We start from the raw sequence: 14,948 nt of genomic DNA, 5'->3' as shown, positions 1-14,948 counted from the left end.
CTCGAACCGTGTTAGAGCGAATCCGTGCTATAGAAGTGCCGTGTTATATGGGGGTTACCTGTACATTGCAGACTCTTTATTTGTGAATGTGGTTTCTCTAAGACATTATAAAATAAGATGATTTTTTAAGGTTAAATAACAAATACAGTTATTAAAACTATTTTGCAATAGTAGAAAAGATTTATATTAAAGTTACCAATATCGAGTGGTGCTGACGACGACACCAAACGGTAGATGTTAGAACTACCGTGGCAAATGCCAATAATGAGCATTTAAAGACTGCTAAATAAGAGGACAATACAGAAACACAGATGTTTTCATGTTTTGTTCTCTAGGATTTATGATGATTATATTAACATTTATTGTAAATGTACATATTTTAAAAAGATTTTATGTGCTTTTAACACTTTTCTAGTGATATTTGGACTTCAATAGTTGTGGCGGACGGACGTAAAGTCGAATAAAATGACTTAAACTTGATTTTTATTTTTCCATATATTTTTTTGACAAACAACGTATAATTGAGAACAACGTAACTCAAGGTATACCCGTACATAGATTTATACAAATAAATCTTTGTTTTAACTAATTGCAGCAATATCTTAATTTGCTCTAGAAACATAAAAAGAATTCAAACATTCAATTTTGTTAATGCAATCAAGAACAAAACAACTAAAAGCATTTTATCACCTGTTTTTCTATTCTTCTCAAAGCAGAAAAGAGTTGAGAATAAAATATGTAAATTACTTACTAGTGGTGGCTGTCATAACACTTTGAATTTCACCATCATAAATGAACATTTTTTTACAAGAATCAATAACAAAATTTAAAAATAATTTATAAAAGATTTCAATAATAATATCTAATACAAAATATTTTTCTTTCCATTCTATATATATGCATTATCTATAACAGTTTTAGAAACTGAAATATCAAATTAAATTTGATTTTTTAATCTTTAGTAAGCAAAACTATCACTTTTGTATACTTAAAAGGAAAACTAATGAACAAATTCAGTCATCTGGGTATCGACAAAATTCTATAGTCATTATAAGTGGATTTAAATGTTGTAGTATTTAATTTGTTAGACAAAATGCTATTACTCATCAATTTCATTTTCTAAAATTAGATATTACTACATCATATCCTTTACTTCTTGCCAGATAAACAATTTTATTTCATCAATGTCCAGCATTTTAGCAATCATGGAATTTTTAAGACTCAAATGCAACAACAGTTATTTCATCTAAAACAATACAATATATAAATATAAGGAGTGTATCAATGGACTCACCATTATCCACACTTTTTGTAGATATCCTCACGTTAACGCAAGTTTAAATTATTCCATCATTTGCTAACCATATATTTAAAATTCCTTTACATGCACTAAGTTAATGATATCCTATTAGTCTGGAATGCATTAATTGAGGATTTTAATCATTTTCTTTATTCAGAGTATTTATCTGCAAATAAAGTTCATTGTATAGCATGATACTCCAACTATATAACAAATTTTAGACCTAGATGTAATGAGAAATGGTTTCTTGCTCCTCCAATTTTCTTACAAATAAGTCAATCCTCACATTACATCAAAAGCTAAAGCTGGTTAAAGGAAACCAAGTTACTTTTAAATAATCAACAATCATTCTATACATTCAATTCACATATACATCTTCACTAAAGTACATCAACATTTATTAAAGAATTAAAAATGTTTGCCTCTTACAAGCCAATTGAATGAAACACTCAAAACAATAAATTCAAATTTGATTCCAGACATCTAATAGCTGACAACATGTTTTAAAATATTACGGAAAGCAGGACAATAAAATTTCATTTTTGAATAGACAGTTAACATCAAAATCAGATATGTATCAAATTACAAGCAGGATATTATTTTAAACAAATTTTCAACTTAACAGTCATTATATTATCAAAGTATTATAATTAGAAGTCACAGTTGCTACATTAATACATTTACATAAGAAAAAAACTGTAAATAGAAGTCCAATGTATAAAACAAAGTTACTGATGTTATTTAAACTAAGCTGGATAATTATTGCATTACAATTAATTTGATGAAAAAATTTTTGTAATGCAATGTAACATCAAATAAATTTATTAGAAAACATACTTAACATTTAAACTATTAACTTGCCTTTTTGGTTGGTTCCTTTCTTTTCAATTTCTTTTTTCTTGTCTATCTGTTTGTTCACAGCTATGGAAGAACTAGTGTTTGATGAAATATCTTTTACAATTGTCTGAGTTTTCTCAGGTATATATGATTTCTGCTCCTCCTTCTCAGACACTAAAAATAAAAATAGAAAGTTTATAGCAATTTTATATGTGACATATAAAAAGTTATATTTCAATTTCTAAGAATTTTCAAATTATCTACTATTGGTATAATTATCAGTCAAAAAAGAGTGACTTTATAGTTATCCAGAGTTGATTATTGCTATAGAATATCTTTAATGTTATTCTAAAACTAAATTTCTTAAAATGTGACTAAAATCTTAATTTCATTTAAAGTTGAAAAAGTTGTTCTTACAAATACAAATTTTTTTCACAATTAGTTATGAATAATAAATTTAATTTTTATCAAATACATAAAAAAAATACAGCTTATTCAGAAGAAAACTGTCAAGAGGACATTGAATTTTGATTGCAAAAGTCAAGATTTCTTTGGAAAGAGTGAAGTGGGTATTCCATTCTTAAGGCTCAAACTCATCTTAGGTCATGTCCAAAGACAAGTTTCATCAACAGTTATCATTCTGTCTAAAATGTGAAATCTGCTGTCAATGTTTCAAACAGCTTAGATTATCATTCTGGAAGCCATTTAATCAACAGTTAACATTTGGGAAATGAACTTTGCACACACCTGGTGCATTTCCAAATCATTGGTTACTAACCCAGAGGAAATTCCAGTGACAACCATAATCTGATGACTGGTGTCATTGGAAGATTGCTCTTATTATGGCTAACATATCTCTGTTCCAATGTTGAGGGTTGTCCACTGTGTGCCTCATCATCCAGTGACTCCTGGCCACTCTAAACAGAGTGAAGCACTTGTAAACTAATGTTTTCTTCAAACATCACTGTACACTGTTTGAAGGGCTCAAAATTTCTGCAGTGGTTTTGCCCAATTTAAACATGAATTTGATGTTTACCATTTGCTTAAATTGAGACATTACATAAACGTTTACAGAACTCAACTGGATTGCTAGCTGTACACACACCATCTGCCAATTGCTGTAGGTCAAGTTGTTTTGATATTTTATGGTAATTCCATAAACTTTTCAAAAATATTGGTATATTTCAAATAAAAATAAAATTTTTCCAATTTCTCATAAGAAAATTATCCCAGATTGAACAACAGGAATAAAATGTTTTAAACTAATAAACAGACAATAATTAATCTAAATTGGACATGAAAATCTGATGAATTTGGTTATTATACAGAAAATTACTACTCACTACACCTGTATAACAATCACATACACTGAACCAATTTACGGTGTGGTACGATCAACTAACCAGTACAAAAACAAACGTTTTTGAACCTCTTCTGGGCTCTCCTCCTCGGGGCACCTCCCAATGATCATCTCAAATGATTAGAGGCGATGCACATCGTTAAATCCTCTATCAAAACCACGCGCATAAATTTTAAAGAGGAGATGATTTTGTCGATGGCCTGGCAAGAGTTGATACACAGCACGCTTTAGCCGCTCCTAATATCTGAGCAGGCTGACTCGTCACACATGTGCGACATACAATTTTTAAAAGAACTGTTCGAACTCAAGAACGAAGTTATTTAAAAGGCATTCATTAATCGAATTTACAAGCTAAAGCTGTAGGAACCTGATGAAGAGCCCAGAAGGGGTTCAAAAATGTTTGTTTTTGTACTGGTTAGTCAATCATACCACACCGTAAATTGGTTCAGTGTATGTGATAGTTATTATACAGGTTGTCCACTTAAACATCTATCCAGGAAAAAAAGATCTTCCAGCATTGATGAGAGTTGCTAGTTCCAACTAAAGGGAAATCAATTTAAGATGATTTAGCATAAAATACAAATAATCTTTGATTGTAAAAGATAAAGACAATATTGAAAAAATTTGTACAGAAAAGTGAGCTTTATTTTGTTAGAGAACATGTTCAAAACAACTGCCTTCAGTGGCACTACAAAGATGTAGATTGGTTGAGCCTGGCATTATGAATAGAAAGTAACATCCCTGATGTCACCATTTCTTTTCTCTTTCCAGTCCATCAATATCATGCAGTGCTGCTGAATATGCATCATATACTGATGCTTTTAGTAATTAACAAGAAAAAGTCCAGATCAATCAAATCTGGAGAACATCATGGCCAAAGAACAAGACTAAACTGTCTTATCCAGAGTGTCAAAATGATCTGTGATTCAATGATGCACACATCTGACTGGGAGTGAAGCACAGTGTCCTATTATGCTGGTACTAAACCTGCTGTAGTTGTGCCAATAACAAGTCAAACCATTTGTCCACTGTCAGGGTTAGCAAGTTCAGATATCAGGGTGCCATAGATGAATACAAAACCAAGAAGCTGCTCACATCAAATTCTGCACCAGACATTTAAAGTAAAACAAACTTGGTAGTGTATCAGTCCATTCTTGAAAAACAGCACCTTGTCAGTCCATAAGATGTGCTGAAAAAATTGTGATTCATGCTGTAAATTTAACATTAGGTTGCACCACTTAAATATCTTTCTAGCATACTCTACAGGTTTCCCTGATTGAAGATAGCAGCATGAGTGCCTGTCAAAGTGATATAATATCCAGTATTTTTGTGTCTACTGCACATAACCTAACCTAGAAAGATCTCTTTTGCCTGTGGACATATGTTGAAGTGGACACCCTGTATAGTGCTTCTCAAAAGTACTCAGATTATAATATGGTGCAGAAGATGCAATACTAATGTTAATCATTGAATTATCTTTTATAATTTCTACATTTAGATTCTATTAAAATAAAATTAACAATCAAAATTATACAGTCTGTAACACAGATCAAGTATAGGAATTCCTAATGTTCCTGACTTACAAGATGTATCACATTTACATTTCTTTTAGAAATAGAAAGAAACCAATACAAAAAATTGGCATTAATATAAACCTAAAATGCACTCATGCCAATAATGCAGAGTTCTTTCAACAATGTCAAAACACTGTTGAGAGAACTATGTTTTGACTGTCAAACAAGCACCACTGTCAAACAAATTCAACATAGGAGACCAACAGTGAATATTACAACACAAGGCTGCAACTCAACATAAATGTTCTAATTTCACTTCTATTGTTTTTTGAATAATTACAGTATATATTATCTATTAAAATGTGTATTTATGTTAAAAAATATTTAAAATACTTATAGACAGTTTTAATTATCAAAATATTATAATATATACATGAAAATATTTCGGGGAATGGAACATAACTCATTCAAATACGTAACTTGTATTCCATTTACAACACTTCTTTTGGGGATGTAGGATTTCATCATAAATTGCAGGTTGACTACAAAAACTAATATGAAATTCTGTCATATTTTCTGAATAGTCATTTTTATCTTTAATGCATCATATTAACCTGACTTCTAATAATTGATTTATTATTACTCTAATAAAAAATAAATACATTCCTTTCATGTAAGTTGTGCAATAGCCTATAACAGTTACCAATAATTAAACTCTTCAAAAGTAATTTTTTGTGTTAAACTAAATGTATTTACTTTTTACTTTATTTTTAATAAAAAATTTGAATTACTCTATGCCTATTTATAATTACCTCCATTAACTTTATGCTCTATAACTTCTGACTGCTGTGTATCAAGCTGGCTACGACTTGGAGTGTACTGCTGAGAGTGATTTGTTGGAATAGTTGGAGATTTAGAAGCCGAATTAGTAGTACAGGTTGTTGATGGAATGGATGCAGAATTTGTAGATGAACTAGATTTATAATGACTATGAAAAGGTGCATTGGAATTATGCTGATTTTCAACTGAAGTATGAGATCTACTTGTTGCTGGATGCGTGGTAACTTGAGGAGAATTTCGAATTATTTTTGAACTCTGCATATTTTTCCGTCGCATTGGTGGTCCATATCTATTAAATTAGAATTTTTATTTTAATAAAATAATTTTAAATTTTTAAAATTTATTACAGAATCTTCAATATTTTAATTATATTAATCAATAACCATAAATATATAATTTACAACTGAATTTCTTACCAAAAAAATCAATAATATGTAGATGTATCAAAAGAAATTAAGAAATAGAAAATTATACATAAAAACTACACTAATACTTTCTGCTCAATATGATTCAGTATATGATAAAATATTTCAGTACATGTTAATAGCACTCTGACTAAATTAAAAAGAAAGATATAATATTAGTTAAATTGATTCACAAAGCCTGAAATTTTAAATTAGATGAAACTTCAAAGCAATATTCAACAAAGATTCACCTTTGCTTTTAAGCAAAAATTTTATGGACTAGATAACATGATGTCACTTTTAGTTTTTTGTTAATGTATTGTAACGTATTATACAGTAAAACTCCAATTATCTGAATAAATTCATTCTGCAAATGATTCAAATTATCAAAAATTTGGATAAGTGCATTAACAAGTAAAGAATGAAATTAAAGGGTAACAGAACAGTATTTGTACTGTACTTACTTATTAATGTGCAAGTAACAGCCTATTGATAATTTTTATATGTTAGAGCAAATATCCATCACTGATCATGAAGCTACATGATATAAGTGAATTGCAGTGCGACATTAGTGGGAGAGAGAAAATGGGCAAATGGTGGTTTGGATAATTGGGCATTCAATTAATTGATGTTCAGATGATTGGAGTTCTATTCTAATTAAATATTTTGTACTTTATATGTTTGTAAATGAAAAATAAATATTCAAGTATTTTACCTTGTACTTCCTGAATTATTGTTATTGTTGGTATTATTATTATTGTTATTGTTATTTGTAGTATTATTACTGTTTTCAGGCCTAATAACAGCACTATAACGTTCTTCTTCATCACCATTTTCTAGCATGATGCGATTACGATAAGTATAACTACTCTCTATTTCTTGAGCAAGCTTTAATGCTTCTGCCTCTTGCCTTTTGTATTCTTCAGTATTTTTTTGTTCTAATGGAACGCTGTAAATAATCATAGTATATAAATTACAAAAAAACTCAAATAAAAATATCACATTAAAAACTTTTAATAATACTAAAAATTAAATTTGCAATTTCAAAATGCATTTTTCAGAATTGCTCTAATCATTGTATTTACATATTTTTAGAACAAATATTTGGGACATCACAGGGCTCAAAAAGAGAGAACCCAAATGGTCAAGTCTCTCTGAGCAAAGATATGCACACTCACAAATGAGATAGGAGTCTCCACAAAAGTGACAAAAAGCTGAGGAGCAAAGTTTCACTCAGCACAGTCACAACACTGACCAAAAACTAGACATTATTAAAAAAACAAGAAATCTTTTAGTTTTCCCTGGACAAAGTTATAATAAGTTCAAATAAAAAAATTTTAAACATTCTACTTTCAGATTTTTAAAGTACAAGAATTTGTTAATATGGTACCTACAAGACCAGTAGTGCCAAATTACCAGGTAGTTTTGTATTTTCACAAGATTTAATAAGTATATGTGAACTAAACATTGCAGACTTTACTGTACATTTTGTACCAGTCACACTGCTTTATGCTTTCAATTTGTTTACGCATACTCTTTAATCAATATGAAGATGATATAATACCATGCTAAGATTGATTGAAAAACCTGAAAAAAATGCTAATGAACACATCGTTGCATAAAATAAACATTTACAATAATTTGTGTTTTGTAATATTTATCTACAATCTTTTCTACACATTTCCAAATGTACAGATATATTTCTTACATATATTTAACACAACTTTCAAATTTTGAATGATTTATATTTTTATAACCCAATATTCAAAACAAAATGTATTGTTAATAAATTGTTTATAAATGTAAGAATTTTAGAATGTCAAATCTCAAGATACAAAGTAATACTGATATTGTAATGAGTCTTAAAAATCTTAAATATATATTATATATTTATCTTATTCATAAAACATACATAATGCATTATTTTAAATTTATTGATATTCAGAATATCAGACTGTAGTAGAAATTTTAGATACTATATTATTTTAATATTTTGTATTAAGTTACTTATATCCTAGTATATTTTCAAACCAATTTATTCTATCTTAATGGCAAATCAATCATTTTATATAAATCAAATACTTATTACTAATGAATCATAATACATAAAAGCTTTCTTATTCTTTTCTCACTATATTTCATAAATTATAAAGTTGGTATTGAAACTGTTACAATTCTCTGTGTGTTTCCAAGTCTGTATGTTAACATTTCAATAGATCTAAGACACAATATCCATTCTGAGAATAATTAAATGTCAACTCATCAAGTGGTTCAAGACAATTTACCAGTTATTTTATTCAATCAAATAAATTGTTACAACAGTGAAATTTTGTTAACCTGGCATCCAATATGCTGGCAAATCCAATAAGCCAGCATGTCTAGCTTGTTTGGGATTATTGGTACATTTTTCTTTACCATTGTCATTCACAACTTCTGATATAAACATCATGGAAACAGAGGAAGATCAAGTTGACATGATGATATGATAGGTAAAACCAATTAGTTCATGCATGATTTTTCCAAGGACTTCCAAAGACATTAGTGCACAAATTTGATGAGAAGAAAAGTACTTCGCACACATAGAATCAATAATTATCATGAAAACAGCTACAGTGCAATATTGTTAATGTACTTTAATAATTAGAGTATGTCTGTATTTATAAGCAATGAAAGTATATAAAGCATGAAGTCTAGCATGTTCTTTTCAAGCCAACCAAAGGTAGGAATAGCCTGGAAAAATTGAAATGGTGTGTTAAAAAATCATAAAAGACAGATTTGTACAGTTTTACATGCAAATATGAGGGCTGTTCAAAAAGTATCGGACCTTTGGTCAGCAAAAATACATTTATTGATTTTGAGGTACAAAACCCTAATCCTCTTCAAACTAGTCGTCTTGGTAGTGTATACACTTCGCCCAGAGTTCCTGCCATTGCTGGAAACACTGCTGGAACGCATCTTTTGGAATGGCCATCAGCTGGTCCGTCGCATTCCGCACGATATCTTCTTTCAACTAAAATCGGGTTCCTTTTAGAGCCATTTTCAGCTTGGGAAATAGCCAAAAGTCACACGGAGCCATGTGGGGAGATTATGGAGCGTGACGAACCACAGGAGTGTTGTGTTTGGCGACGAAAGCCCTCAGATGCACAGAATGGGCAGATGCGTTATCATGATGGAGCTGCAAAGTTTTGTTCGACCACAGATTCGGTCGTTTGCATTGCACAGCATCGAAAAGACGACGAAGGACCTCCTGGTAGTACTCCTTTGCGGTGGTTTGGCCTTGTGGTGCATGCTCACGATACACCACCCCACGAGAGTCGAAAAAACTGTCAACATGACCTTGATATTGCTGTGGACTTGCCGCGCTTTTTTTTGGCTTCGACGATCGTCCCCGAAAGCCCACTGAATCTTGCGAATAATTTACGCTCAAGTATCGCCAGGGTTTTTGGCAAAATTTGATGTAATATCGCTACTCACATTGTTCAGTCATTTTCCAACTTAGTGGAATCTGACGAGAGCTCACTACATATCCTCACTCATAGGCCGACTGCCAACGACTGATGCTTCCTGAAGGTGGGAAAAAATTCAGGGCTGTGCATGACTCTACCCTCCACAACTCCACTGAAAAAGACCTCCCGCGCATCATTGGTTTACACGGAAAAAATAAAAGTCCGATACTTTTTGAACAGACCTCGTATATGTAAAATTGTGTCCAGAGAATTAAAAAAACTGGAAAAACTTCCACCACCCAACAAGGTGGTGTATTTGATAAACTGTCAGTCCCAACAATGCCAAGTTAATGAAATTTCACTGTTTCTAAAAATGACGTTCATTTTATATTAATTCAAACAGAGAAGTTGAAATCAAAATAAAATAGTTCTAATTTTTAAAAATTAACTTCAAATTTTATTTANTACTATTTGTAATGTTAAAGAATAATCAGAATTGCTCTAAATGAAAACTGAGTGTATTCAGATTCATATTTTCTTATAGGAGTTTATATATTATTACATATATTGATTTAGATTTAATTTAAATATGATTGGTTTGTTGAATCATCATTTTAATATTTAATTTGCAAGTATTTATAAAGAGATATTTATTTACAAATTATTTCCTTTCTGGCTTTAAATCTGGTATAACATTATTATACATTTTTATAATACAATTAAAGAAAAATGGTTATCCCAATACTACTGTCAAGTGTTAACTTTTTTTTTATATTCCAGTCATATACAGTATCTTACATTTCACATCTTTAGACTTAAGAGATTATTTTAAATTATACATAAATTAAACCATAATTTTATAAAGAAAATCTCCTCAGTACATAATTATTTCAAAAAATTTGTAAGATAGAAATGTTTAAAACTTAGAAAGTCTTATAAATACTAAGAATAAGAAAATCAATTATTCATTTTATTTTACATTTATCACTGATTAATGCAAACAATTTTGTACAAATTTACAACAAATTAATCACTGATATTTTTATAAAAAAGTTTTAAAAATGAACTTAAAAAATTAAATAATGCAAAAAAATAATATTTGAACTCACGTATAGCCTTGAAGCGTACTATCGTATGAAGATGTTACACCATATTTTTCAGCATTTGTCCGAAACATATCATTGGCATCCCATCCATTCTGTTAAGTAAAAAGTAATAAAATATTTTTAAAAATACTTATATAATAATTGTATTATGGGTTTAAAGCTTTTAAATAAAACATAAAATCTGAAACCAAAAAGTTTGGTAAAAATCTCAAAGGGGGAAAAAGAGAGAGAAAGAGAATCAAATATTTTAAAATCAAAATTAGATATATTTTAAACTAATAAAAAATATTTAATAATTTCAAGTCATTTAAACAATCAAAAAGCTTTAATTAATTCTAATTTTTTTTCTTGTTATCATTAAATACTAAAAATTTCATTTGTGATATCTTATCTATACTAATATTATAAAGAGGTAATGTTTGTAAGTAAGTAAGTTTGGATGTAGCGGGTAATCTCCGAAACTACGAGGGCTGTTCGGAAAGTTCGCGGCCTTGCCTATATGCGGCGCTGCGATCAATTTAATTTTTGGCAGGAATAATTCAGCCATCTTTGCTAAAGATACGATACCAATTTCCGCTTGATTTGTCAAAAAGTTTTGCCACGACAGCTTAGCAGATAGNCAAAGCTATCATGGGGGGCAACTGCATCAACTACAGGGATGGGGAAACACTTGCACAGGCGTGGAAGTATTTATTCGAGGAGTTCGAGCAACGGCGGTCGGAGGGGTGAAACCCGACGCGCACGTTTATTTATTTACATCGTTGGCAACATCGTTACGACGGTCGGGTCGAAACACGGCCAGTCACCACCTGAAGCAGACCTCGGTGGAGGTCGAAAGTACTTGTGGAATTTAATAGTGACATAACACTCGTTAAAAAGGTTTTTCGTGGGTTGTTATTAGAAAACACAGTGTTAAGTTGTTAGAAGTTGTTTATTCTTATTAATTTTAATTGATTCAAAATTAAAATATGAAACTAATCGCACAATATGTTTTTATATTTTAGAAAATAGAAGGAAAGTGGAGCTTTCACAACTTCCATGGATGGTATGCATGACTTCCAAGACATTTTTAACGTATGGGTATAATGTTGATGAAAGTGAGAGATTCAAATTTTGAGAAATAGTGGAAGATTCCAAAGATGACATTTAAAATAGATTTTCATTCCTATACAGTAGAGCATCATTTATCCGAAAGCATTCCAGTCGGCAAATTTAAATTTTCGCTAGTGCTGTGGCGCTGCAATCTTTGGCTATATCTTGGCTACTCCAATATTTTTTTTGTTGGTATGTGTGTTTTAGCTGGCAGTACTAGCACTTTCGTGTAGTGTTTTTCTGAGGACTCTGTGTCGTGCTGAATCAAACGTTTTTGATACTAGATTAACTTCTAAAGTATAATTTTTTTTGTTTTTATATTTTTCAATATATATATTTTGTTTGTAAAAAATAAAGAAGTAATTTTTAACGATACAATAGCCACAATAATAAAAATAATTAGCGTTGAAAGCGCTTGTCGGTCTGACGACAGTCATTGGTAATTAACGCCTGTATGATAAAAAGTTTATTATAACAATAGCCACAATTATTATTTTAAAAAGTTTATGTTAGGCTTAACATTGACGAAAATTCAANTGCAAATTTTGAACAATTATTTACAGATGGGACTAAAAATCAATTCTATAAATTGTATAACTACTTTTTACACTTAATCAAATCCTTTTAATACTGATTTTATCTTTGTACTGTAATTTTTGAAATTGAATTTTGTCTCTTTATAATAGATTAAAGTATTATTTGTACCATAAATCACAGATAAATGATTTTAAATAATCAAAATAAATAAACAAAACACTAAACAATGATATCTAAATTCCTTAAATAAATGAATGCTTGCTTATCAAATGATACAAATTTAAGTAACATTTTATTAAATAAAAATTCAATTTATTATATATTTTTCATCAATGTAACATACTATAATTATTAATCTAACACAGTGGGTGATCGGTTAACGAACAGATCGGATAACGAACACTTTCGCGAAAGATTTTTATGATCGGACAATGAACACACATTTGGATAACGAACACTTTACTGAACAAGCATAAAAAGAAGTGACATAAAATAATGAATACCAATTGATTTTCCCTTGTCTTCAGGTAACAATTCAAAACCTTTCAGAGTGTGGGAGACATCAACATTGATGCTCAACCCGATACCGATCGGATAGTATAATATTCCTCCGAATTTTGAAACGCTCCCTTGTAATTCCAGCTTTTTGTTTACCTTTCTAACAAATAATTTTTTATAGCATTTGTGAGACTGTCGGACGGCACTTGTTAAGTTTTTGTCGGGATTTATTTACAAAAGGTGAAAGTTTAACTTGTCCCATCAGATATTCGTTAACATTTTAATACCAAATTTCAAATTTCATCCGGGCCTTTCATTTAAATAATTTTTTGTGGGCTAGTTGATTTCTGTTCTCTGAATTTTTGTAAGTGCTTTTATGAACTTTTAATTTAAAAAAAGAAACTGATAATATTATGGAGCCTAAAAAGAGGAGTGTCAAGAACTGTGCTCACCATACAAACCAAGTAAGAGATAATAGCCAAGATAGAAAGTGGGCACAAGATGTCTGATATTGCTAGGCAGTATGGCTTGAACAGGTCTACAGTAGGCACAATCTTAGCTATGAAAGATATATCAAGAAGTCTCAAACCTGTAATGGAGTAATGAAAATCACATCTGAGAAATAAAGAACATTTTAGAGTTCATAATGGAACCTGAAACTGATCTGACAACAGAAGAACTCCGAGAACTCTCAAATGAAGAATATCAAGAAACTAGGCGAGATGTGTTTTCTTTAGAAAAAGAGGAAGAGAAAGAGGACCAATGTTGACATCTGCTACTAAAGATCTTTTGAAGAAGTGGGAGGATGTCAGAACATGATCATCCAAGTGGCATCCAAACCAGAATAAGGTTAATGGGGTTAGGGATCTCTACAATTACAATACTATATAGTTACTTCTGAAAAATCCTGAAGAAAAGAGAAAAACAATTGACATTGGACAGATTTTTTAACCCCCACAAACTGAAAAAACATGACTAATAAAAATGCAAGACTGCATATATATGTATTTTTACTATTACATATAAATAAACGTAGTAAAAAAGTATATATTTTTTAATTTTTGGAGTGTCCGGAACGAATTAATCAAATTCCCATAAAAGCCTATGGTAAATCGATGATCGGTTAACGAACAAAGTCTTGGAACAGATTTTGTTTGTTAACTGATCACCCACTGTATATATAATATATTATCTATAGATAATATATATTATATATATTAGATTAATAATTATGGTTGCACACAATTTACATAAACTATCACTAGAAGGATTACAGAATGAAGATTGTAGATAGTATGGATGTTTTGGCCAGAGGTTCCAAAAACTTTCTCAAATTACTAATCCCTTTCAGAAAAATAAAAATTAAGTAAATTTCTGCCTTGATTTACAGAATAGCCCTGCCATACTCATACATTCTAAGACCCCTCTTCATAAGCAGAAATTCATGTGAAATAGTGAATTCCATTAATGATTAAATATTTCCTATACTAACTTAGCCATCATATATTTTTCATATAAATAAAACAAATAAGCATTATATTAACAATAAATAGAACTAAAAATAAATAGAATAAATAAATAAAATAAATAAAACTATAAAAAATAACTTTAAAAAATTTTAACATTCTATCTCCCTCTTATGTTTGCAAAGTAATTTATATAAATGAAACAAAGAAAAGCAACAATGTCATTTGTACATGATCTGTTAAAAGAGAGATTGCTGGACAGCAGTGCTAGCAGTAGACCTCCACAATAACTTGTTCAAGAATAATGAATATACTGTATAGTATATTTTTCGTAAAAATCTTTAGTAGGAATATTCACTAAAATAATTGTGAAAAATAATTTCATTGAATTACAAACAATTATAATAATCTAAAAAAATTATGTTTATCCTTAAACAGTAATAATTTGATATTTTCATAGATATAAGTAAATAATGTTTGATTAACAATTCAAATAAAAATTATACATCTACAAATTTAAACATTACATAAAACAATAACAAATTATA

At 29.8% G+C, this 14,948-nt stretch overlaps 1 protein-coding gene across 1 annotated transcript in view; it reads right to left on the bottom strand.

The window, feature by feature from the left end:
• Positions 1 to 953: 953 nt before the first annotated feature.
• LOC111614231 (ataxin-2-like) overlaps positions 954 to 14,948 on the bottom strand; it is a 57,948-nt gene continuing 43,953 nt past the window's right edge. Inside the window, exons 6-10 of the mRNA XM_023355612.1 lie at positions 10,811 to 10,899; positions 6,971 to 7,204; positions 5,824 to 6,140; positions 2,162 to 2,311; positions 954 to 1,466 (exon numbers count right to left, since the gene is read on the bottom strand). Coding sequence (XP_023211380.1) covers positions 1,450 to 1,466; positions 2,162 to 2,311; positions 5,824 to 6,140; positions 6,971 to 7,204; positions 10,811 to 10,899 — 807 coding nt within the window. The 3' untranslated portion in view covers positions 954 to 1,449. The remainder of the gene's footprint in view (positions 1,467 to 2,161; positions 2,312 to 5,823; positions 6,141 to 6,970; positions 7,205 to 10,810; positions 10,900 to 14,948) is intronic.

This window comes from Centruroides sculpturatus, unplaced genomic scaffold, assembly GCF_000671375.1.
Source record: "Centruroides sculpturatus isolate CEXI.00-Female unplaced genomic scaffold, Cexi_2.0 scaffold2060, whole genome shotgun sequence".
In the NCBI taxonomy this organism is placed as follows: Eukaryota; Metazoa; Arthropoda; class Arachnida; order Scorpiones; family Buthidae; genus Centruroides; species Centruroides sculpturatus.
Note: the sequence above shows the minus strand (reverse complement) of the source record. Positions and strands in the feature narration are given on the sequence as shown.